Below are 26,543 nucleotides of genomic sequence, written 5' to 3'. Positions count from 1 at the left end.
GAAAAAAGGGTATGAAAAGTGCTCCGAGTCGCTGCAGAAAACAAAAAAATTGAACAACAACAAAAACTGGAAATGTTGCTGGAGACGGGCTTGTTGAAAATGCAAACTGATTCTCCGCCAGCAGGAGGCGCTTTTAGAGTGATAAAACTAGCGGTTTCTCCAGTAATGGCTGTAATCAAAGCAGCTCCGCTCATGAACGCTACTTTATCAGATCAAATGAAAATGCCACCGAAACTTTTCTGAAGACAGTCAGTTCCCTTCAGAGATACATTCATTTAAAACACCCGTGCCGCGTTATGATTTTGAAACGTGCAGTGCTCATGTTTATTCAACGAAGTCAAACTGCACAAATAAATCAATGTATGGGAAACACTGGTAATGTATATCGAAATATCGGAAATGTGTTTAAAAATCATATCACCTTTATTGAAAAAAATTATATCGCGATACATATTGATATTGAATTATTGTCCAGCCCTATTCTAAAGCTACTTATATTTCAGCTACTTTTTTGTAATGTCTATTCAGTGTTTTTTTTTTCTAAATTAACACGATAACTTATCTTTAATAATAACTTTAATCGGCACATGATGTGCATGTTAATTAATCTCATTAATTTGAGATTAATTTGATTAATTAATCGGCACATTATGTAATTCGATTTTTATTTTTAAATAAACACTTGACAACCCACCCCCACCCCCACCCCCCAAAGTGCTCAGTAATAAACTTCTGGCCATTTTCTAGAATCTAAAAGAGTTTTAAATGGTTAATTATTTTATTTTTCATGTATTCTGTCTTCCTGTGGTGATTAATGAGTGTTATTAATAGCTAAGCTATGTTTACACTGCAAGTCATGGGCTATTTCCTGTGGTTTTCATTTCTCCGTTATGGCAAATGTTCTTGGCTTCCCTTGTTCCTGCAGGGTTCAGCCGATTCGTACACGAGCAGACCTTCGGATTCCGACCTGTCAGCGGAGGAGGACCGCGAGGCGTATCGGCGTGAAGCCGAACGCCAGGCCCAGCTGCAGCTCGAGAGAGCCAAGGTTCCTCAAGCTCTTCTTTAATGGGCTTTTTCCAAAAAATTTTTTATTTTTTTTGCACAGTGGGCACACTGGGCAGCAGCAAAGTGCCATTCTGCATGTAGCTTTAGAAATGTGTCGGAAAAGGGATCATGCATACAAATGCAGTTCATGCAACAACATTTTCTTAGCATTTAGTTGTAAACCATAAGAGGATTATTTCATTGCTTCTTCTTGATGGTTGCTTATGTTGAAAAAATGGCATTAGTAACATTGGTTTCCCTGGCAGTCCAAACCTGTAGCATTCGCAGTGAAGACGAATGTGAATTATTGCGGGGCTCTAGATGAGGACTGTCCTGTTCAGGGGGCTGCCATAAACTTTGAAGCCAAAGACTTTCTGCACATTAAAGAGGTGAGTTGCATGTACAATACATGCAGACAGATGTGTGAAAGGTTTTGTAGGTCAGTCCTCTTTGCTAACAGTGCCCATAATACCACAATAGCTCATCATAATAGCGTTGAGCATGTTTTCCTTCATGTTTGTGTTGCAGAAGTATAATAATGACTGGTGGATTGGAAGGCTGGTGAAAGAGGGGGCAGACATCAGCTTCATTCCCAGCCCCCTCCGACTGGAGGCCATGAGACTCAAACAGGAGCAAAAACAACAGAGGTCTCTCTCTTTCCCTCTGTCAAGACTGTGCACAACTGTATCTATTTCAGACACATTTGCAACTGTTCATTGTTAGCTCAGGTCTATTAAATAATATTAACAAATACAACTTTTGATTTTAGTGATGTATTAGTAAATATTGCACATTAACTAAGATTAATACATTCTTTAGTGGTATTTGTGATTTTTAATTCATGTTGACAAATTTTTTAAACTGCTGCTAAAGAAATAGCTTACCCAAAAATAAAAATTTGCTGAAAATTCAGGCCATCCAAGATGTGAATGAGTTTTTTTTTTCATTAGAACAGATTTAGAGAAATGTAGCATTTCATCACTTGCTCACCAATGGATCCTCTGCAGTGAATGGGTGCTGTCAGAATCAGAGTCCAAACAGCTGATAAAAACATCACAATAATCCACAAGTAATCCACACCACTCCAAAATACGGGTCCATAATCCATAATAATGCTTCCTCCGGTGAAAATGTCAATCCCCTGTTGTCCTCTCACATCAAAACCCACAGGCATATTTGTTTAAAACTGTTTTTGACTGATTTTGCTTGTAACTAGTGCTTGATCTGTGCATATTTCTCTCCTGATTCAGACGAGATGACTTTTTTTCACTGCAGAAAGCACTATATGGATAGAGGGAATATGTTTTACCCAGAAGCAATGGTTTCAAGTTAAAAACCATCTTAATGATGGATTTGTTACTTGCACGCATGCAGTTTTTTTGCTTCAGAAGACATTAATTGATGGACTCGAGTGGTGTGGATTACTTGTGGATTATTGTAATGTTTTAATCAGCTGTTTGGACTCTCATTCTGACGGCACCCATTCACTGCAGAGGATCCACTGGTGAGCAAGTGATGTAACGCTTAATTCCTCCAAATCTGTTCTGATGAAAAACAAACTCGTATATATTTTGGATAGCCTGAGGGTGAGTACATTTTCAACAAATTTTCATTTTTGGGTGAACTATTCCTCAAATTGAACCTTGTTGTAAGGTATTACCAAATGTTTTTTCTGAATACTTTTATTATTTGAATAAGCTACATCTTTTGTTGCCCACATATCAAGTTATATCATATAAAAACGAAACACCCACTAAATCTGATGACTGAGTCCCCGTATTGTTATGGGAAAGCAAAGTGTCCAGTGGTTGCACATGTCAGAATTATACACATGCAGTGGGTCGTGTATTGTTCCAATACTGCTTGCATACTATAAAACTGGGAATACAAATTGAGATTGTACAAATACAGATGCCAGAATATGTCTAAATGATAATATTTTAATGAAGCTGACAATTCTAATAATGTCCAGATAGCTTGCCAGCTCTGTGAAGGCATTTGCTGTTGCTCTGTGATGGTGATAACATTTTTTCTTTCTCCGCAGGAAAAGTGGTAACTCCTCCTCAAGCCTGGGCGACATGGTCTCAGGAGGTTGGAGATCCACGCCGCCATCTGCAGGTGAGAGTGAGTATGACAGGGCCTGGGTACCATGCTGCTTTGCAGGGGATGTGTGTGGCTGGGAATGCTGCCCCAAATGAGCAAAATATCAGTAGGGCTGAAGATCAGTGAGTTTATTCTTCCCTTGCTTTTGTTCTTATTCTTTGCTCCTCTTCTTAACATAATGCATGTTCTGTCATAGGTTAAGCTTCCACAGTCAAATACAGTTGGTTAAAACCAGTAAAGGTTCAGCATAGAGTAAAAATATAAGCCGTTTTGCTTCTAAAATCTTCTGAATGCTGATTCTGATCTGTTCTCTTATTTTCAAAAGCCAAACAGAAGCTAAAGCAGGTAGGTGTTGATATGGATTTGTGTTCGATATTTTACGATAATCTCTCTTTATGGTTGGTCAGATCGATGCATACAATTCTGAAATCAGTAGAATATGTGTCTTTAGAAATTGCACTTGTCTCTGTGACAGGTCTAGATGCTTTAAATAGTAAGACAATATCTGACTTCTCATGCATCTCAGGAAGTTTAGCAGTTTGTACCAAGATTGTTGCCAGTCTGTGCTGATACATTACAGAAACCGTTTCTAATCCAGTATTTTGTAGTTGTAGTTCTGTGTGACAGTGCCACTCTTGTCTTTTTTAGACTGAACACATTCCTCCATATGATGTGGTGCCGTCCATGAGGCCTGTGGTTCTGGTTGGACCTTCACTGAAGGGCTATGAGGCGAGCACTAAATATTATACAGCCCTCTGAATTTGTCTTTAAAATTTGTTGTCTAATGTGTCGTGTCTGTCAACAGGTGACAGATATGATGCAGAAAGCCCTGTTTGACTTTCTCAAACATCGCTTTGATGGACGGTGAGTTTTAAAAGTCATCTTGACACCTTTCTTCTCTGTATACACAGAAGAATATTGTCAACATTTACTAATTTCTATGTCTTTACAATGAAATGTAATGGTGACAGGGTCTGCCAAGCTCCAGAAAGCTCATAAATATAGTCAATACAACTCGTGTGATTATGTTCCATGTTTTTGAAAGCATACGATAGCTTTGGCCGAAGAATCTTTCTTTCACATCATTAAATATATTAATGTATTGTTATGCTGACAGGATTTCTATAACCCGGGTGACCGCTGACCTTTCTTTGGCCAAGAGATCGGTTCTCAACAAGAGACCCATCATGGAGAGGTCTAACACACGAACTAGTTTGGGTGAGAACATCACACACACCCTTCAGAGCTCAACAATAAAGATGGCCCAAGGCCGTAACATCACCTGGAACATCAATTACCAGTTTGTTGATCTTGCATACTTAAACAATTGGTTTTATGTGATGTACTGAAAACTGTTACTGCAAATTCTGCTTATTTAAATATGTTAGGTTGTGTTAAAACTTTAAAGGAACACTCCACTATTTTTAAAAATAGGCTAATTTTCCAACTCCCCTAGGGTTAAACAGTTGAGTTTTACCGTTTTCGAATCCATTGAGCCGATCTCCGGGTCTGGTGGTAGCACTTTTAGCTGTAGCTTAGCATAGATCATTGATTCTGATTAGACCATTAGCATCTCGCTCAAAAATGACCAAAGAGTTTCTATATTTTTCCTATTAAAACTTGACTCTTCTGTAGTTACATCGTGTACTAAGACCGACGGAAAATGAAAAGTTGTGATTTTCTAGGCCGATATGGCTAGGAACTATACTTTCATTCTGGCGTAATAATCAAGGAACTTTGCTGCAGTACCATGGGTGCAGCAGGCGCAATGATATTACGCAGCGCCTGAAAATAGTTCCCAGCACGCTCCCTGTGCAAGCAGGTGGTCACGTTGGTTATGTTGACGGAAGTTAGTCTACTTTCATGCGCTGCGTAATATCCTTGCGCCTGCTGCACCCATGGTACGGCAGCAGAGTTCCTTGATTATTACGCCGGAATGAGAGTATAGTTCCTAGCCATATCGGCCTAGAAAATTGCTTTTTATTTTCCGTCGGTCTTAGTACACGATGTAACTACAGAAGAGTCAAGTTTTAAATAGGAAAAATATAGAAACTCTTTTGGTCATTTTTTAGCGAGATGCTAACGGTCTAATCAGATTCAATGATCTATGCTAAGCTACAGCTAAAAGTGCTACCGCCAAACCCGGAGATCGGCTGATAGATTCAAAAACGGTAAAACTCAACTGTTTAACTCTAGGGGAGTTGGAAAATTAGCCTATTTTCAAAAATAGTGGAGTGTTCCTTTAAGAATGAGAATAGGTTGCCAGAATGCTTGTGTTGTTGAGCTCTGTCAATACATTTGAGCTTTTGAGCATTTTCTCCCTACTTTTTCTTGGGATTTGTGTTTTGTGGATGCTATTTGTCTGTTTGCCCACTCAGCGGAAGTGCAAAGTGAGATCGAGAGAATATTTGAGCTGGCCAAAACTCTTCAGTTGGTGGTTCTAGATGCAGACACCATTAACCATCCAGCGCAACTAGCTAAAACCTCGTTAGCTCCTATTATTGTGTACGTCAAGGTCACCTCTCCAAAGGTGAGTCTGATGAGCTTGTGTGCACTATTTTAAGGAATATGCTGAAAATATATTAAAAAAAAAAACATCTGTCAGCAGCAAAATAAATCCTTCATTGTCAAAACTAACCCAGTTTCTTTGATTCTCGTTCGTCTTCTTTTTTGGCAGGTCCTACAGCGATTGATAAAGTCGAGGGGTAAATCACAAAGCAAACACCTCAATGTTCAGATGATGGCAGCAGATAAACTGACTCAGTGTCCTCCTGTAAGTTCTTCAAGTTTAAACACACACACACACGCACGCTTCCCTTAGGGAGGTGTTCAGAACTCTGTAGATTCAACATTAGTGTTAGTATGGTAATGTTGTCAGGATCCATTTCTTATAGATAATTTAATAGTTTTGGCATTTTACAATATTTCCTTCCCTTACAAAAGATGAAGATAGGCTGAAGTTTTTAGGGCTGCCAAGGTTTTACTTTATATACCAAAAAAAGTACTTTAAAAAAAATATATTTACTCCTCCTCATTTTGTTCTCTGGAACACAGATATTTTGAGAAACTGTAATGATTGCTCTTTTTCATGCAATTACAAGGAATAGTGACTGGAGCTTTCAGGTTTTAAGGACACAAAAGCACCATAAAAATATCATCTTTTTCAGGGATGTTTGTAATAAATTGGTTAATTTGGTTTACAAAACCAGTTCTGAATATTCTTTCATGAAGCCTCACCAATAAGAGCCAGGGTGGATGTCACTATTTTCATAACAACCTTTGTTGTCTTTCTCATGCAAAGCTACTGGATTAGAAAACTTAAAAAAATACTTATTTGGTGTTTTTTTTTCCTTTTTGAAGCCTGAAAGTACACATTCATTGCAATCTCATGGAAAAGAGTAACTAGTATTTATTATTTTAAATTTCTCCCATTTTGGTACTACTCAAGGGTTCGTAAATTGACAACAGAATGTAAATTTTGTTGATGACCTATTCAAAATAACATAATTTAGCTGTTTGTCCTCTTTATATATATATACCTGATTAGTTGAGGATTGCCAAAATGAGAACTAAGGGCATTCAATTTAAGGCACATCTGTTTGACTACATTGTCTTTTTTATTGTGTGTTATTTGGAAATGAAGGTACATTGTTAGCGAACTGGTGTCATTTTAAAGGGTTAGTTCACCCAAAAATGAAAATTAGGCTGCGTTTTACTCACTCCCGAGGCATCCTAAGTGTATATGACTTTCTTCTTTCAGACGAATCCAGTCTGAGTTATATTAAAAATAGTTTTTGATCTTTCAAGCTGTTTAATGCCCCTCAGCAGGTGTTGCATTGCTTCAGTCCAAAAGAACTTAAATAAAAATCGCCCATCCATAGAAAAAAGTGTCTCACACGGCTCCAGGGGGTGAACAAAGGCCTTCTGTAGCGAATCGATGCGTTTTTTAAAGATAAATATCCATATTCAAAACGTAATAATCACTTGAATCTAGCTTGCGCTCACTGTTGTAAACAGAAGCAGTTCTGGGGCAATGACGTATGAGGTCGGCTTTGCGCATGCGCCGCTCAGAAGTGACGCACGTGGAAATGCAGCGGAGAGATCAAAACAAAACAACGGTCAAGAATTAGAAATACAAAACGAGGATTTGTAAAGAAGAATGTCGGAGGATTTCGATATAAGCCAAGAGGAGACTGGTTTTCCTTTGCTAAAGTAAGGAAATTTTGCTTCCTTTGATCCTGTAAACAAACGTTGGTTTTCATGAGACTCAACGGCGCATGCACATTGCTGACCTCATGCATCATGCTCCCGGAAATGCTTCCATGTACAACTGTTGGCGCAAGCTACATTAAAGTGATTATTACGTTTTGAATATGGATATTTTTCTTACAAAAACGCATCGATTCACTTCAGAAGGCCTTTGTTCACCCCCCGGAGCCGTGTGAGACACTTTTTTTTATGGATGGGCGATTTTTATTTAAGTTCTTTTGGACTGAAGCAATGCAACACCCGCTGACTGCAATGATAGAGCTTTAAAGATCAAAGACAATTTTTAATATAACTGGATTCGTCGGAAAGAAGAAAGTCATATACACCTATAGGGTGCCTCGGGGGTGAGTAAAACACCAACAAATTTTCATTTTTGGGTGAACTAACCCTTTAAATTCTTCATTCTCACTTGATTGACTGGCCTTGCTACAGTTCTAGTGATGCAGACACTTGCTTTTCCAAACCACATTCTGACAAAAGTCATGTTGCATGTTGTTTCATAGAGCCATTATCCTACCTGTCGCTCAAAGTCATCTCCCATCATCTGACCACCATCACAAGATATTTTATATAATATCTTCTAATTCCATCCCCCGCATGTCATCTTCTCCTCCACCCTGTCTCCCCATCAGGAGATGTTTGATGTCATTTTGGATGAGAACCAGTTAGAGGACGCCTGTGAGCACCTCACTGAATATCTGGAGGTCTACTGGCGTGCCACTCATCTGCCTGGCACCACCCCTCTCAACCCTCTATTGGAGCAAAATCTGATGACCCCACCCTCAGCAGTCTCCAGTCTACAGGTAAGGTGGCTTTGTGTGGATGGTCGGAAACATTTAAAGAGTTTTGATATAAAGATATGAGAGAGAGCAATATGTTAGTTTGCATGCGCCTTTGGCTCTCAGGATAATCAAAGTAAGTTTACATGAAGGGATTGTGAAACTTGTGTAATAGCATGTCTTTAAGGAAGCTTAATAGCATACTAAATCACGATATTCACAATAGCCAACAAAATTGTCATGAATATATCATAAATATTCAATATTGTCCTTTTTATTTAAAAATGCAGACAACTACATTATTAAAAAAGAAACAAGATTGAGGTTTGCAATCACATATGCACTGACCTAGTTAGACCAGAGGCTACCAGACTTAGTATGTGTCCTCATCAATCAGCCAGGAAAGTAGTCCAGAGACTGTGCTAAACATAATCATCCAGAATATAGATGGTATTTGTATCAGCTTTGAGAAATATATCTTATATTTGTGATGTGTAGATCCATGTCTGCATCTACCGTATCTAAGATCCGATCAAATTCATTCAAATTATACAGCTGACCTCGAAAGTAAGAGGTTTCAGTTTCACAGAAAATGGTTTCAGGTCATAACTGATTTCCACTTGAATATGGGACACAGTTTGTAAGGTAGACATTCACTGTGGAGCTAAAAAATGCAAAATAAAGTTATTGGCACTACAGTTCTCAGAGTTTTGGAGCCCCCTGTATATTCAAAACGTCTCACTCCATTATAATGTTCTGCTTTAAGCAATAATTGGTCAATCCTATGTTGTGTTTAACAAAACAGATTAATTTTAAAACTGATAATTGTTCTTTTTGACAACAGGAAAGTGGTCATTAAACATTTGTCTGTTCTGTCCTTTCCTCTACTCCATATTTTCACTCTCTTGTCTTTAAGTTGTCTTGGGTCCAGAGATGCTTGTAATACTGATATGTTGTAAGTCTCAATCTGTCTGTTCTGTGTCTCATTCATGCCTGACATCTTTGCAGTTCTCTGAAACACAGGAATTAATTGAATGAACGCTTACAAACCTGCGGTGAGTAGGCGGGATGGTCAGACTGCCTTTCCCACTCAGACTGTTAAACAAAACCCCACCCTGATACTTCTTTACATCCTCCAATTCCTTCAATACCTCCAAATGGAAATGGCCATCTGGTATCCCCATTGGAAAAGCTCTTAAAATAACAAAATCATAAATGCAAATATATGATTTTGTTATGCTGTTGTTGGTGAAACATGTAGCCCATTCATAGTTTTTATGTGGCAATGCCATTTGCCCAGTGGGGAAAAGGGAGTAATACAAAAGCTTTATGTTTAAAATTATGCAGGCCTTAAAATGACTTTTGATTCTTTACACGTGTAATGATGTCCAATGACTTGTTTGCATTATTTATGCATTATTTTATTTGTAAGACTTTATGACTAAATTTGGTAATGGGAGAGTAAAATTATTTTTAAAACATACACCGTTCAAACTAGGCTGCTTATGTTGAAGTGTTCGGGATGTGGTTTTTAATGATGAGACCTTTTTTGTAATCAGGCTCTCAAAAAGTATATAAAAATTTGGATATAGATTTATCGGCCAACATATCGGTTATCGGCTTTCAAAAATAAGGGATTATCGGTTATCGGTATCGGCCAAAATTTTCATATCGGTGCATTCCTATTTTATTGTTAAGAAAACTCTTCCAAAAATACATTCAAATGTTCTCAATATGTAGTCAGTGTGTCTTAAGGTGTAGGAAATGTTTCTAAAGCCTCATTTCCACCAAGCGGTATGGTACAGTGCAGTACAGTATGATTCAGGACGGTACACCCTGATCTGGCTTTCGTTTCCACTGCCAACAGTACCGTGGTGTATGCCAGAAAGTAGTGATCGTCATCATTCTTGTTCGAAGAAGAAAGCGTGACACTGTATGTGTGTAAAAATATAAAATTCTAAAATACACTGTTATATTTTTGTGCTTGCGCACTCTGATGTAAACAAGCCCAACACGCATGAGCAGCATGGTGGAGTTAAGGCGGCACTTCATTCCCCTTGTTGTTGTCATTCCCCTTGAAGCACATGCAAGTGATGATTCTCTGTCAGCCAATCAACGTTCTGCAGTAAATCTAGCTCCACCCTTTAGGCAATGGACTACTGTTCTAGGTACCCCAACGAAATTGTCCCAAAAAAGTGGTACAGTACCATTCGCTATTTTAGTATCATTCACAACTTCTGACAATGAAAATGGAAATAATTGCATTACTGTACTGAACTGTACCACTTGGTGGAAACAAGCCATAAATGTGTAGGCAGCATTTCAAGTGGTGTAGGTATTACATCTTTAAGATGTAGGTAGCGTTTGTAAAGATGTAGGCAGCTTTCCTAAAGGTGTAGGCAGCATTTGCAAAGCTGCAGGCAGTGCATCTTAAAGTGTAGACACTGGGTCTAAGGTGTAGGCAGCATTTGTAAAGATGTAGGCAGCTTTTTTTTTAAAGGTGTAGACCAGGGATTCTCAACTCTGGTTCTCGAGGTCCACTTTCCTGCAGGGTTTAGCTCCAACCCTAATCAAACACACCTGACCAAGCTAATCGAGGTCTTCAGGATCACTATAAAGTTACAGGCAGGTGAGTTTAAACAAGGTTGGAGTTAAACATTGACCTCAAAACCCTGGTGTAGACATTTTGCATTTGCAAACATGTTGGCCAGAGGTCTCCAACCCTGCTCCTGGAGAGCTACCTTTCTGCAGACTTCAGTTCCAACCCCAATCAAACACACCTGCCTGTAGTTTTCAAGTTACCCTGAACACCTTTATTAGTTGGTTCAGAACTTCAGATGCGTTCGAATAAGGTTGCAGGACAGTAGCTTTCCAGGAGCAGAGTTGGAGATTTTTTAAAGATGTAGGCCAGGGGTATCAAATTAAGTTCCTAGAGGGCCACTGTCCTGCAGATTTGAGGTCCAACCCAAATTGAACACACCTGAACCAGCTAATCAAGGTTCTCAGGATTTCTAGGAACTTCCAGGCAGGTGTTTTAGAGCTACACTCCACAGGACAGTGGCCCACCAGGACCAGAATTTGTAGGCCAGGGGTAGGCAAGTTCAGTCATGGAGATCTGTGTCCTGCAGATTTCAGCTCCAACCCTGAAAGAAATCTCACCCATCTGTAGCCTTAGTAATCCTGAAGAAATTGATGAGCTTGTTCAGGTGTGTTTGATTAGGGTTGGAGCTAAACTCTGCAGCACTGTGGCTCTCTAGGACCAAACTTGTCTAACCCTGGTGTAGGCAATGTGTCTTAAGGCAGTGGTTAGACCAGGGATAGGCAACGTCGGTCCAGGAGTGCCGCAGTCCTGCAGAGTTTAGCTCCAACATTAATCAAGCACACCTGAACAAGCTCATCAAGTTCTTCAGGATCACCGGCTAGGCTACAGGCTGATGAGGTTTTTTTTTAGGGTTGGAACAAAACTCTTCAGGACATTGGCACTCCAGGACCGACGTTGCCTATCCCTGGATTAGACCGTTCCTAACCTTGTTCCTTGAGTGTTGGGCAGCTCCAGGAATGTGGTTGCGAACCCCTGTCTTAAGGTGTAGGCAATGTTTCTAAATGTTTGGCTGCATTTGTAAAGGTGTAGGCAATGTTTATAAAGGTGTAGGCAGCATCTGTAAAGGTATAGACAGCATTTGTAAAGATGTAGGCAGCATTTGAAAGTGTGTAGGCGGCATACCTGAAGGAGAAGGCAGCTTTTATAAAGCAGTAGTCAGTGTTTGTAATGGTTTAGGCAGCATTTCTAAAGGTGTGGGCAGCTTGTCTTAAGCCCTAAACACACTGCACAAAGACGGCTGTTGTCTCGGTCTTGTGACCAAAGATAGCCTACGATACAGCATGATCATCACACCGTGTGTTTGCTGGTACGATCCACGTTTACTGACCAACACAAAAAAATGTGACATGAAATCAACACGACATGGTGCTAAAACATAAAACTGCTTACCCCAAGCTCTTATCTCTTCTTCTTTCGCCGCTTCCATACATAAAAAATACAATTGTTAAAGTGTGATTTATCATGCTCTTTTTGTTTACCACTAGCACATGCTGATGACGCTTTATTCTTTTATAGTAACATGTGTCGTAGCGTACGAGTCGTCATACAGTCTACACACACGTCGTAGCCCAGTTTATTAGATCCATGTCACACAGTGTGACATGCAGTGATCTTATTGGATTGCTAAAATCGTGCAGTGTGTTTTGGGCTTTAAGGTGTTGACAATGTTTCTAATGGCGTAGGCAGCATTGGCAAGGTAAGGGTGTAGGTGGCGCATCTAAAGGTCTAGGCAGAATATCTAAAGGTGGAGGCAGAGTTTGTAAAGGTGTAAACAGCATTTCTATGGGTTGGAGGTCAGAAATGAACTGGATTAAATTCAGGGCAATAGTCACATGCTTTCTGGCACTTCCTAGCCGTCCATTTCACTCCTCATTGAAACTTTTTCTGTCAAATGATGCAAACTTCCATATGACAGTGCAAACTTTCCATTTGACAAGGCCTACTTTTTCAATGATTTCTATCGTGTTATGCACTTACTATGGAAGCCCGTTTCTGCCACTGAATAAAAAAATATAATTCTGTAAGTCATAATAATGAGAAACGTTCTCAAAATTATGACTTAGTATTAAGTCATTATTTCGAGAAAGTTTCTCATTATTACGAGAAACTAAGTCATTATTATGAGAAAATAAGTCATTATTTCGAGAAAGTTTCTCATTATTACGAGAAACTAAGTCATTATTATGAGAAAATAAGTCATTATTTCGAGAAAGTTTCTCATTATAACGAGATACTAAGTCATAATTTTGAGAAAGTTTCTCATTATTATAACTTACAGAATTATATTTTTTAATTCAGTGGCGGAAACGGGCTTCCATAACTTACCCCTCTACATTTTTCGCTTAATTTGCTGGGATTAGAGCGAGCTGCACACACAGTCATCTCTGACTGCTCTGTTTATGCACCTTGTTGAGTGATATTAACACCATAGAACCTCTATGAGTTCACAAAGCAGATACAGCTGCCTGATTTCCTGTGTTATAAAGAAACTTGTTGATTTTATGACTTTGGAAAAGAGGCTGTATCTGGCCACACAGACTGATGCTTTGTGAATGTAACAACCCTTCTAACTTCCCTTTGAATGCAACCTCCTTGTTTCTGAAACTAACCTGAATCTTTTTGCTCCAGAGGAAAATGCATAGCAATCTGTAATGCACAGTAGTTTGATCTTAAGACTTAGAACCTAAAGGCTTTGTTCAGACAGGCAGCAAAAATGAGATTCTTGCCACATGTGACTCAAATCCATTCAACAGCTTATGCACTTTTGACAAACCCAATCCAAACCACTTTCAAAGATTATGACAGTTTGGACAGTCAGTCTTTAAGATTGGATTAAAAAACAAGTCTGATTTATGTGCAGTATGAACAAAGCCATAGCACTCAGTCACTTAAAATTTCCTCATTGGTAAGACTTGTCTCCTAAAACGTCTTTTCACCTCTGTGCACATTATGTGTTTTATATTTGTGTGTTTTTTGTCTTTACGGGATCTCCTAAATGAGACATTTTTCTTTGGAGTGAAACAGAATGAGGAAACATGTGACCTCAATATGGTTCAGAGTTGTCATCTTTCTCTTTCTGTCTCAGAACCAGCAGCTGTCGCCTGCCGGGGGTGGAGGGGGAGTGGAGGAGGAGGAGCAGGGGGAACAGGACAGCCTCATGCCCTCCGACGAAGCCAGTGACTCTCGCTCCCTCCGTCAAGGCGGCTCTAGCTCCCTGCACCCCCAGGAAGAAGAGGAAGAAGAGGAGGAGGAGGAGGAAGAGGAGGAGGAAGAAGAGGAGGAAGATGATTACGAACCCCACCACCACCCTCACCCGTACCGGGATGTGTATCCGCCCAACCGTAATCACCCTGGTGGAATCCACAGCGCTAACGGACACGAGTCACAGGACCGGCTCCTGCAGCAGCGAGACTCGCAGGACGGACACAACCAACGAAACAACCACCAGCGCACGAGAGCCTGGCCAAGAGACAACTACTGACCGCCTGTCTGCAGGAGTCTGGATGGGAGGGTTGGGTTGTGAATTGGGGCGAGGGGTGATGGGAATTGGTGAGGAACAGGAAACGCACAGTGTGTGTGTATGTATGCGTGTGAATGCGTGTTTGTGGATGAAGCTGCCCATGGTTGATGAAAAGATCCTGTTGTTTTCTAAGCTTATGTAGTTGTTATTGTTTGAGGCATTGTACTACATTTGCTTTTAAAAGACAGGGCAGCTTTTCTCCTTTAAGATCACATGCATGTTCATAGCGAAACAACATTTGAGCTTCCTATGAAACCCTACCCAAGTCAATTTTATTTTTATTATAAACTTTATTATTTTGCATATCATACGCTCTCCCTGATCTAATGAGCACAGAAGGCATTATGGGAAAAGCACTTTTATAGCATGGGGTGTGAGTCACAATGAAAGATATTGTAGCATTTTGTTGCATCTTTAATGGCTTCTCTTTTGCTAGCGCTAGTATTACTCACGATTTTTTGGTTCAAGCCTTCAGTCATGGTGTTGCCTGATTGGAGCCCGTATGCACTTGTCTTATTATGAGTTGTTTATTGGTCCTCCTCTGGACATCATTCAGGCAACTGACATGAATAGGCATTTTCACAGTCACGTTCACAGATGTAGCAAACATTGCCATTTGCAAAGCACCATGTAAATGCAGTGTATGTAGGAAAGGAATTCAGGTTTATGCTCTGCTGTCGTAGAGTGAAATATTATTTGGACTATAGTCTTGGTTTGCACATGAGGTGAATTTCAACTCCAGAATGAAGAGAAGCAGTCGATCTTCCTACATTTCCGTACTACTGCATACAGAAAGAACCTAATTAGGTCAGTGTCACTGGTTTCTTTTTCTGGGAAATGAGAAGGACTGAAAACTGAAGTTATTTTATCATCCAACAGTGGATTAGTACCCATATATTGGATTTTTATATAAGTAGATGAACCTCAGATTTGATGTCCGTTTTGGGATAGTCATGTTGTTCCTCTGTGACTTGATTGAGTTGAAAGTTGGTCTAGGTTCATATATTATACACATTTGCAAGTAATTTATTTGTTGACTTTATCAAAGATAACAGCCAATTGCCTTAAGGCATCTTGGTCTGTTTTTGAACTTGCATGCACATTAGCTAGACTAACCTGATATTTATAGCTAAAGAAGCTAAATTTAGATTTTTGTATCATTGTTTCTGGGTGATTTGAACATTTTTTGAATGGTTGGCAAACAGTTTTGGCGAACTCTCTATTTAAGTAGATAGGAGTTGAACTTGCATGATTGGAAACTAGCATTACCAAAATGGCCACTGAATAAACTGCCTCAGAAGGAATTTGTCTTTACCAAGAAGAATGTGTCTCTAACAAGTGAGGGATCTTCCTCTGCCCTCCATTTCTCGCCACTCTTTCCTCTCCGAGGCTCTGGGCGTCTAAGGGGGCGGTTACCGTGGCCTACTTTAAAACAGAGCGTCACATCTTTCTTTGGCGACACGTTGACTGCTAGCTAGTTTAATTACCTTAAAGGGTTAGTTCACCCAAAAATTAAGCTGCGTTTTACTCACCCCCGAGGCATCCTAGGTGTATATGACTTTCTTCTTTCAGACGAATCCAGTCGGAGTTATATTAAAAATTGTCTTTTGATCTTTCAAGCTGTTTAATGCCACTCAGCGGGTGTTGCATTGCTTCAGTCCAAAATAAGTTAAATAAAAAAATCGCCCATCCATAAAAAAAAACTGTCTCACACGGCTCCGGGGGGTGAACAAAGGCCTTCTGTAGCGAATCGATGAGTTTTTGTAAAAAAAAATTCCATATTCAAAACGTAATAATCACTTTTTCAGCTTGCACCAACAGTTGTACATGGAAGCATTTCCGGGAGCATGATGCATGAGGTCAGCAATGCGCATGCGCCGTTGAGTCTCATGAAAACCAACGTTTGTTTACAGGATCAAAGGAAGCAAAGTTTCCTTACTTAAGCAAAGGAAAACCAGTCTCCTCTTGGCTTATATCGAAATCCTCTGACATTCTTCTTTACAAATCCTCGTTTTGTGCTTCTAATTCTTGACCGTTGTTTTGTTTTGATCTCTCCGCTGCATTTCCACGTGCGTCACTTCTGAGCGGCGCATGCGCAAAGCCGACCTCATACGTCATTGCCCCAGAACTGCTTCTGTTTACAACAGTGAGCGCAAAAAATCTCCCTTTTTTATGGATGTGCAATTTTATTTAAGTTCTTTTGGACTGAAGCAATGCAACACCCGCTGAGTGGCATGAAACAGCTTGAAAGATCAAAGATAATTTTTAATATAACTCCGACCGGATTCGTCTGAAAGAAGAAAGTCATATACAGGATGCCTCGGGGGTGAGTAAAACGCAGCCTAATTTTCATTTTTGGGTGAACTAACCCTTTAATGGTGGTTACATTAGCATATGGGTGATTCTATAACTGGAGATACATTTGGCATTGCAGAAAGTTAAGAAAAAAAACTTTTCACTAACAGATTTTTTTTTCAGTATCTTTTTGAAAACATTTAATTTTAATAATTCAGTGCTTGCCAAACACAAGTTACTTCCTTTTTTTTTTTAAACTTTTAATGAAAAAACAGATGTCTTTATGGTATTGTTTGTCAACTCTGTTACGGACAAATTAGCCAATGTGTAGAAATAATAAATCATAACAGGAAAAATCCTTCTTGTTTTATTAGACCTGGTCCTTAATCTCAATCTCAATTTCAAATGGTCCTTACATTCCATCACTTGAAACTGAGATAATATTTCACCTATGCATACCTTTAAAATAAAATTATAATATGTCTTTACAGAACCGTCCACTTGGAGCAAATATTTTTCATCTGAAAATGTATTATATACAATATCCAGTTAAAAAAAGAAATGTTGTTGAAATATTTAAGGGTGCAAAAATAAATCAATAATGTTTATTAGGATTTTAAACAACAAATTTATTGTTTTTTTGTGAAAATAGTTCATAAACAGAGTTGGCCCTTTTCCCAAAATAAAGTTACTTCTTTTTTTTTTTTTTTTTTTTTTAAACAGATGGCTTTATGGTATTGTTTGTCAACTCTGTTACGGACAAATTAGCCAATGTGTAGAAATAACAATAAATCATAACAGGAAAAATCCATCTCGTTTCATTAGACAAACAGTCCTTAGATTCCATCACTTGAAACTGAGATAATATTTCACCTAGGCATACCTTTAAAATAAAAAAAAATACCTATGTCTTCACAGAACCGTCCACTTGGAGCAAATATTTTTCATCTGAAAATGTATTATATACAATATCCAGTTAAAAAAAGAAATGTTGTTGAAATATTTAAGGGTGCAAAAATAAATCAATAATGTTTATTAGGATTTTAAACAACAAATTTATTGTTTTTTTGTGAAAATAGTTCATAAACAGAGTTGGCCCTTTAAGTAACAGAATTGTAAAGTAACAGAATTGACAATTGTCCGATGGACTGTCAATTCTGTTACCGCATTGTCAGCATTGTTACTCTACCTTGGTAACAGAGTTTGACAGTAACAGAATAGACTATTTTCTTTATTTTTTGCCAAAAACTCCACTTGCTAGCATAAATGCTAAGAGCACATGGCACTAATGAAATCATGATTAAAAGACTTTTCAATAACACAAAGTGGGATCAATGAAAAAATCTGTTTTCCTTTTGATATTGTGGTAACAGATTTGACAGTTTATAAAATAACTCTTGGTGTAAGAACTTTTAGATTAAAATATTTTCTTAGCGAGAGCACAGAGACTTTTCAGTGCTTCAGATCTTAACTGTGAGGGAAAGTGACATAATTTCCTGTGTCTTACATAGTTGTGGGAGATAATTCCACTAATTTAAAGGCAAAGTATAGTACGGTAAAAGAGTTGACGCAAGATTTACGGACATATTTTTATAAGAAAAAAGTTATTTTTAAAAAAAATAATGTTGTAGAATTAGGTAAATTACTCTTTAGGAATATTTTGAAATACTACAAAAAAGTACAATAAAATATTTTGATTACACGATACATGATGGACTAATTCGGACAACAACAAATAATGATTTTCAGCTATTTAAGACACTTTTTGCAAAAAATATTATATTGTTATGGACTGTAACATCTTGTAATTCATAACAAGGAGTAACACAGTATTAAAATAATAAAAAATATAACCATTTGAAAAAAGCAGAAAAAAAATAATGACTTCGGACACCAAATGTACCTGCAATTATAGAATCACTCATATATCAACCAGGTTGTGTTACGACCAAATCCAAGAAAGTGTGTCCCTTTTCTCATTACCATAACTCTAGACTCGGATGTTACCTGTAGCAGCTTAGGCTAAGGTTTATCCAGTGTAGGACCATTCAAACTGGCCTTAATACTTATATCTTTACCACTGCATGTCTCAAATACAATTATTTAGGACTATTTGCACATTAGGGTTGGAACAGGACCTTTAGAACACTTTATAAGTATATTAGAGTAGAAAAATCTACTCCGTTTTTTGTTTTTAATTTAAACAGAACATTAGTAAAGCATCTAAGAATAGCTAGTGTGTATATATATATATATTGAATGAAATTTCACCAGATCATGAATATAATTCTTTAAAAATGTTACTTTACCTTGTATTTATGGATCTGTATGGTTTTGAAGAAATGTTGCGATGTTTACAAAGTCAGGATTACTCTCACTCAGTGATCGTTGATGTGAGACGCATTGAAATATATGTTACGTCAGTTGTTGTACAATTATGTAAAGTCACATAAAGTTGCAGTACACTCTCATGTAGCGCTGTAGGTGTCAGTTTGGTTCTTTTGGAAGAAAACTTACAGTTAAAATATCCAAGTATTATTAATTGTTGTGATGGCCTCTAGATTTCAGTGCATATCCAAAAATCGCCATCCAGAAAGAGAAATCCTTATTTTTCTCCAGAATTACTCAATTTAATGCAATGCTTATACATAGGACGTGTATTTAAGTATGATTTCACATGGACTACACAGTTCCTTCCAAACATGCACAGAGACTTGAGTGAATGTATAGTTGCATGCCTTAACACTTCTAGTCCTAAGCAAAACTGACTGTCCCTCAGTTGATTGTGTTGCATTGATTGATTGTACTGGATCCGTACACTCCCAGAATGCACTTTCAGAAACATCTGCCCTCATTTTAGATTGTAAAGACTTGTCTTATTGACCAGAATTGATGCCTGATATGAAGATTGAGCCATCAGTGTGTCCAGCGTAGTATTAGGACAACATCACTACCATGTATGTTAGCATCGTAGCTTAATGCTGGAGGGTTTTCATGTATATACCGGAAATACACTGAAATCCAAACAGGGAAAACAACACTTGGCTACTACATTATACTGACGTGGTGAATGCTGAAGCCTGAAACATACTCTACGCAAGTACGTGAACGCAAGTTTCATCGTTTCAAAAGGGCCTTTCATAGTACCAGAATTAAATGTGGAACTACCTACTTTTTGGCGTTTTCACACCGCCGGTGTTCTGACGATTTGTGCTACCCTGTCAGATTTTGCTACCTCCCATTAAAACAGATAGTAGCATAATTCGATAGCGAAAAGTGCTACCTATCAGATTTTGCTTCCAGCATGATATTAATAAGGTGTGAGGCTTTAGTAACATGTACACCTACCCTTACAGTAGGATAAATACAGTCTAGGTAGCATAATCTGATAGGTAGCATTATTTGTCAGAACACCGGAACTGGGTGTGATTTTAGTACCGGACTGCCTTTTTCAAGAACCAAATTAGCTCCTACTCCGGAGCAGGGTCTAACCAGCACAACTGGTACTACCCGTGACGTAAGTAGACATTGATTGGCCAAACACGTATGAAAACGCCCTCACCCGCCATGATTTAAAACGCTGTGTAAACATACTGTAAACATTGTGTCAACTTATTTCGCAAGTATGGAGAACAGCGATAGATGGACGGACGCTGAAGTGCAGGCACTTGTAGCAAATGTAGCACTGCCAGGTGTCGTTGGAGATTCTTAGTCCTCCTTTCCATTCTTTCAATCGCTTTACGTATACGTCGACTTTCCATGTCCATTATTGTGAAACCCACGAGACTCAACAAAAACACAGCTCTGATCACAGCGTCCTCCATCCTCCTGTTGTTAATGTTGTTCTTCTTTGTTTCTGTTGTTGAACGCCGCGCACAAATGACGTCGCTGTCGACCGGCTTACGTCACTTCCTAGTACACACTGTCGGTGCGAATGCAACCCTTTAAATGGTACTGGGAAATAGTTTGCGCAAAATCGTCCCAGTACTTTAGTACTGTACCATTTAGTTCTGGAACTAAAGCGGTGCGAAAGGCCCTAAAATGTGTCAGATCGCAGTTCTCTTCAAACTATTGCTCTGCCAAGACAGTCATTGATGTGATAGAGAAACTTACCATAGAAGAAGATGCAGTGTATGCTATAGTGCCCCTTGTGGCAATACTGAGAATGTAATACCAATTACATTGTTATAAGCATTTGTGTTTGCGTACAATAATCTATGTAGACTATGTTTCAGAACTAAAAGAGCCTTTCCATGTCAGATTGAAGAAATCACCCAATTACCTGTTAACAACCCACATTGTGCGTTGATCTCAGGTCATTAGACAAGTCACTGTATCTTCCCAGCTCTTGCCTTTCTAACATAAGTTCAAATTGATGTAGATTGTGTCACGGCTCTGGACACTGTGTTTACAGCACCGATCTTGAACAAAAACTTTGCATCGGCCATTTAGAGGGTCATGGGAAATGTACATGTTCTGGGGTGTGTAAGTCAGGGTAAAAGTCCACTAACAAATGCCTTGACCAATCCTCTCTTTTAGTGTACTGCAGCTTTATTTGCGATCAACATGTCTCACTTTAATCTATTGTTCTATATTTAAAAAGTAAAAAAAAAAGAAAAAGAAAATCAGAGCATGACTGAAAAAAAAATCTCTATGCAAGTGTTGCATGTGATCTGATTGTTTCTTTCGATTGTTTCTGATCTACTTTAGTACTGCATTGATTCTTGGTGTAAGTATTATTCTATTTAGTAAGACAATTCACCCTCTTTTATACTGAGCACAGACAAGGGGCTTCTGCCGCAAAGTTCATTTTCTTTGAGTTGCTCTTTTTCAATCTCATGGGCTTCAATACCTCCACTGTTATTTATTTATTTATTTATTTGAACACTTAACCATAGCACATATTTGGATTGATGTAATAAAGAAATGTTCCAGGTTCAAGTTAAGCTGTAATACCACATAACTTCAACATTACATATAATAATTAGACTGAAAGATAAAATTGCTTACTAACCTTATATGAAATTATATCTAATTTTCAACTCCTGTCATGATCATGAAAAGCATAATCACAGAAAAACATAATCAGGCATTCATTCGTATAAAGTTTCTGTAATTGATATAAGCACTTTAACAAAACCCTCTAGAATGTTTTGCTCCATAGACTTCCATTGTGTGTCCATTACTTACATGTGATTTTTGAGAATTGTGTGTCAACAGAATTCAGCTTGTTTTTAACTTGGAACATTCCTTTTAATAGCATTGATCAGAGACTTTTATGTAAGTCAAGAACTTGCATTGTTGTAGTTGAAGACAGAGAAAAGAGATGATTTATATGATCCACAATGCACAGTGTAAAAGAGCATGTGTACTGTGTGATAAACTGTATGAGGTTCTGTCACAGTATAATCTAAAAACAAGATTTGCATGTCTTGATACATGTAAATGTACATGATACAACATGTCCCCCCCTATATCTGTTATGGCATAACATTGTTTTCTAGTGGACCAATACAGAATCCATAACAAACGCTGATTATTATTTTTTCTTTCTGAGGTATTAAGAAGCACAATTTTTACAATGGCTATTATTTGAGTCTTTTGTCTTCGATTCTGTATGCAATACAAACACGCCTTAGAACATTAACACTTCCTCTCCTGTGTAAGTAGAGAAAAAGAGATTGCACTATTTAGTTTTATGTTTTGACGTCTGCTTTGTAATGCAATAAATGCACTATAGGTAGAACAATTACAATGGACAATTAATTGGTCCTCAGGTGTGATGTAGGTACACACTTTCTCTCTCTCGCCCCTTCATCTTTCTGACAACACAAAAAAATACAATCCTGCCTGTTGCTGTATATGCTTTCTATTTAAAGAAAATGCCACTAATTATAATAAAAAAAAACATTTTATGTACTTTTAACAGTCCAGTCGTGTCTCAATTGTTTAATCATTGCTCACATTGATTACAATGGGGTTTTTGTTCTGTTTTTCTTTCTTTATCTTTTAAAAATATACCAAAGAATTACGCATCACTGCTGTTTTATCTTACAAGCGTTGAAGTAACAATATTACTTTAACTAATTACTAATAAGATTTCAGTAATAATATTATTAATGTTCCAAAGACTCCATCTGCTTCACAAAAGGTGCGCTCATTATAATGATAAATATCATTAATCATTTTAAACTGAACTTTTACCTTCGGTAGAAGTGGAAGAGAGAAATCCTGTTTTAATTTAAACCACTTTATCTTCAGGAAAATCAAAAACAAGAGATCTCTTATCTATAAGGGAAAATCTGTATTTACAAATGTTCTTAAAACCTTATTTTTACAACTCTGCTCTAAAACATACCAGAGATGATTCAATTTCCTTATCTTCAATGCACCTTTAATCAACTGAACCAAACCAGCAGGAAAAGCTTTCAACAGAGACATATAATTCCCGAGTACAAATAATATTGTATTTTCACAAAAATCATTATAACTAAGGAAATTTCCATCCCCATCCATAATGTGTACAATGGACCTGACACCTTTGTCCATTCAGTCCTGGAAAAACACAGATTTCCCCTTAATACACTTATTCCACAAAGAACAACTACGTGGCGAAAAGTTGTGTTTGTATAATTTCCAATATAATATTACCTGACTGTGAAAAGATGATCATTTACGCTTTAATTTTGATGGCTCAAAATCACACCTTAAGGGGATAGTTCACACAAAACTGAAAATTCTGTCAATAATTACTCACCCTCACGTCGTTCCAAACCGGCGTTTAACTGGCATAAAATTACGGTTGAACCCCTGATAATTCGAAACTATTGCGAGTAGTCTTCGTTTCATAAGTGACCTGCACTCATTATTAATCTTCACAAAAAATTAATTTCTAAATTTGTTTTAGAAAAGCACCTTTAAGTCGATTTTTCACAGTCCTGTCAGTTCCCAGTGAATAAAAATCAATACCCTCCATTTTGTTTTCAGGAAAATACACAAAAGAGACAGAATTTACTCTAGTTTCATGTTGGCTTGTGAAATCCATTTAAAATGTCTTGTTATAATTTGGCTGTGTAATTTATGTAACTGCAGAACAGATTATCGTTAAAGATTTTTACACATCAATCTGCTATCAACCACTCATATAAATATAATTAAATGAATTTCAAACGACAAATTACTCGGTCTAAAGGACTTTATTATTTATGCACAGAGTGAATTGTTTTACTCATCCTTTGACTGAAATGGAGTATCTACAGATGCATTAATCATTTGGTATTTTTACATGATTTAAAACACAATTACATATAATGTGTAAAAAAGAAAAGATGTGTGCCGTTCTACAATGTCATGTTTGACTAACTGTGCATCAAGGGATGACTTCTCTCTGCTACAGCTTTCTTACAGATTTCTACACTTGTCATTGGTTTATCTGCCAGAAAACGGATCCCCTGGTTTACTGGTGGTCTCTTATAAACTTGGTTGCAAATAATCTGGTGGTAATACACAGCACACTCACACTCACACTCACTTGGCTCAAGCAAAGATGGTCTCCTCTCTCCTCTTCTTGGTAAGGATGGTGCCGGGCTTGTGCTGGGCGTCTGGGTGATTGGCGAGTGGGAGCGGGCAGTTGGACACGGGACTTTCTAAGATGGCCTGCTTCAGGTCGTAGAAAACAGAAGAGTCTTCTTTGGTCAGGAAAGTCATCGCCATACCACTCTTTCCAGCACGACCCGTTCGGCCAATACGATGGATATAGTCTGAGAAACGAAACACAGTTGAATATTAATCCTCCAAATAGGAATGTGAAACAGGAAGTCTCCTGATATAACCATTTGACAGTTCTAAAGGGCAAAGGATAAAAAGTGACAAAAGCCCTATTCAGACGGTAATCTAGCTACTAGCTAGTGGGTACGAAAGTTATTTTCACCATTTACAGGGGGTCGTCTGTGATTTTATTGCCGTCCGAATACAGAATGTGTGTTTTTCTTTCACCGTCCGCGTAAAAACCCCGGTCCGAATAAACTAATGTTTTGTGATAAACACTAGGGTTGTGTGATAATTCAATTGCCGTCCGAATCCGCATCTGAGTTTATGAGAAAAATTCAGTGTTGAAACCCTCTTTGACCACTCCCGAACACCATACGGTAACTGTTGTACTTCGCTGTAATTTGCATGCATGTTTATTTCTGAAATGCTGGAAAGTATTTACAAGAACAATATTTTATAACTGCTCCACCACAGCGAGTGGGAGCAGAAAGAGAAGAAAAGCACGTAAACATTCAACATGGGTGTTTATAATGGCAGCAGCAGGTATGCAATGCAGTATTAAAATGTATATTCTATAGTTATATAGATAACTATATCGCGTATAATTATATACAACTATAGTGGCATCTATTTTCCTTTTTTTTGTTTTGGATTTAAATGATCAAATAATAAATATATATTCTAAAATATACTTGGACTAATAAAAAGTCATTTTTAATACATTTAGATGGACGGAAAAAAAATGGTATATAAAATTAATTTTAATTACAGCAGAAAATCATGTGACTAGCCACGTTAGTAGCACGTTCATGGGTTCGTAGGAGGCTAGGATCACAGAACTGGCTTCTCCACTGTGAATAAATCACCATCTGAATCCAGGAGTTTTATCACTGAGGTGCAATGTAAATTTATTTTTAGAGACGTCCACATGAGAAACAATTACCGTCCGAATAGGGCTAAAGATGATGATGGACTCACCTTCAATGTTCTTGGCCATGTCATAGTTGAGGACCATGGCCGGGCTTGTGCTGGGCGTCTGGGTGATTGGCGAGTGGGAGCGGGCAGTTGGACACGGGACTTTCTAAGATGGCCTGCTTCAGGTCGTAGAAAACAGAAGAGTCTTCTTTGGTCAGGAAAGTCATCGCCATACCACTCTTTCCAGCACGACCCGTTCGGCCAATACGATGGATATAGTCTGAGAAACGAAACACAGTTGAATATTAATCCTCCAAATAGGAATGTGAAACAGGAAGTCTCCTGATATAACCATTTGACAGTTCTAAAGGGCAAAGGATAAAAAGTGACAAAAGCCCTATTCAGACGGTAATCTAGCTACTAGCTAGTGGGTACGAAAGTTATTTTCACCATTTACAGGGGGTCGTCTGTGATTTTATTGCCGTCCGAATACAGAATGTGTGTTTTTCTTTCACCGTCCGCGTAAAAACCCCGGTCCGAATAAACTAATGTTTTGTGATAAACACTAGGGTTGTGTGATAATTCAATTGCCGTCCGAATCCGCATCTGAGTTTATGAGAAAAATTCAGTGTTGAAACCCTCTTTGACCACTCCCGAACACCATACGGTAACTGTTGTACTTCGCTGTAATTTGCATGCATGTTTATTTCTGAAATGCTGGAAAGTATTTACAAGAACAATATTTTATAACTGCTCCACCACAGCGAGTGGGAGCAGAAAGAGAAGAAAAGCACGTAAACATTCAACATGGGTGTTTATAATGGCAGCAGCAGGTATGCAATGCAGTATTAAAATGTATATTCTATAGTTATATAGATAACTATATCGCGTATAATTATATACAACTATAGTGGCATCTATTTTCCTTTTTTTTGTTTTGGATTTAAATGATCAAATAATAAATATATATTCTAAAATATACTTGGACTAATAAAAAGTCATTTTTAATACATTTTACACAATAAGAAAAAAATGGTATATAAAATTAATTTTAATTACAGCAGAAAATCATGTGACTAGCCACGTTAGTAGCACGTTCATGGGTTCGTAGGAGGCTAGGATCACAGAACTGGCTTCTCCACTGTGAATAAATCACCATCTGAATCCAGGAGTTTTATCACTGAGGTGCAATGTAAATTTATTTTTAGAGACGTCCACATGAGAAACAATTACCGTCCGAATAGGG

At 38.0% G+C, this 26,543-nt stretch overlaps 2 protein-coding genes across 2 annotated transcripts in view; one reads left to right on the top strand and one right to left on the bottom strand.

Moving 5' to 3' along the window:
* The window catches only part of cacnb3a (calcium channel, voltage-dependent, beta 3a), a 39,341-nt gene extending 23,518 nt beyond the window's left edge, over nt 1-15,823 (top strand). The window contains exons 3-14 of the mRNA XM_016293500.1: nt 926-1,045; nt 1,311-1,433; nt 1,573-1,691; nt 3,089-3,168; nt 3,473-3,492; nt 3,796-3,876; nt 3,953-4,011; nt 4,265-4,365; nt 5,526-5,677; nt 5,825-5,920; nt 8,049-8,219; nt 13,883-15,823. Coding sequence (XP_016148986.1) covers nt 926-1,045; nt 1,311-1,433; nt 1,573-1,691; nt 3,089-3,168; nt 3,473-3,492; nt 3,796-3,876; nt 3,953-4,011; nt 4,265-4,365; nt 5,526-5,677; nt 5,825-5,920; nt 8,049-8,219; nt 13,883-14,278 — 1,518 coding nt within the window. The 3' untranslated portion in view covers nt 14,279-15,823. The remainder of the gene's footprint in view (nt 1-925; nt 1,046-1,310; nt 1,434-1,572; nt 1,692-3,088; nt 3,169-3,472; nt 3,493-3,795; nt 3,877-3,952; nt 4,012-4,264; nt 4,366-5,525; nt 5,678-5,824; nt 5,921-8,048; nt 8,220-13,882) is intronic.
* Nucleotides 13,632-25,397, bottom strand: LOC107601312 (probable ATP-dependent RNA helicase DDX23). The gene is made up of 3 exons (XM_016293467.1): nt 25,361-25,397; nt 24,144-24,372; nt 13,632-13,642 (listed from the first exon to the last, which is right to left on the bottom strand). The coding sequence occupies exons 1-2, from the start codon at nt 25,395-25,397 to the stop codon at nt 24,149-24,151; spliced, it is 261 nt and encodes an 86-aa protein (XP_016148953.1). The 3' UTR covers nt 13,632-13,642; nt 24,144-24,148.
* Nucleotides 25,398-26,543: the final 1,146 nt, after the last annotated feature.

Source organism: Sinocyclocheilus grahami, unplaced genomic scaffold (genome assembly GCF_001515645.1).
Source record: "Sinocyclocheilus grahami isolate Dianchi unplaced genomic scaffold, SAMN03320097.WGS_v1.1 scaffold303.1, whole genome shotgun sequence".
Lineage (NCBI taxonomy): Eukaryota > Metazoa > Chordata > Actinopteri > Cypriniformes > Cyprinidae > Sinocyclocheilus > Sinocyclocheilus grahami.
This window is presented reverse-complemented; position numbering and strand designations above follow the sequence as displayed.

Excerpts from the sequence above, each read along its gene's own strand:
- LOC107601312 (XM_016293467.1), bottom strand. The coding sequence starts at position 25,397 with ATGGTCCTCAACTATGACATGGCCAAGAACATTGAAG. Across the intron at positions 24,373-25,360 it reads CATGGCCAAGAACATTGAAG|ACTATATCCATCGTATTGGC; the intron begins GTGAGTCCATCA and ends TTCGTTTCTCAG.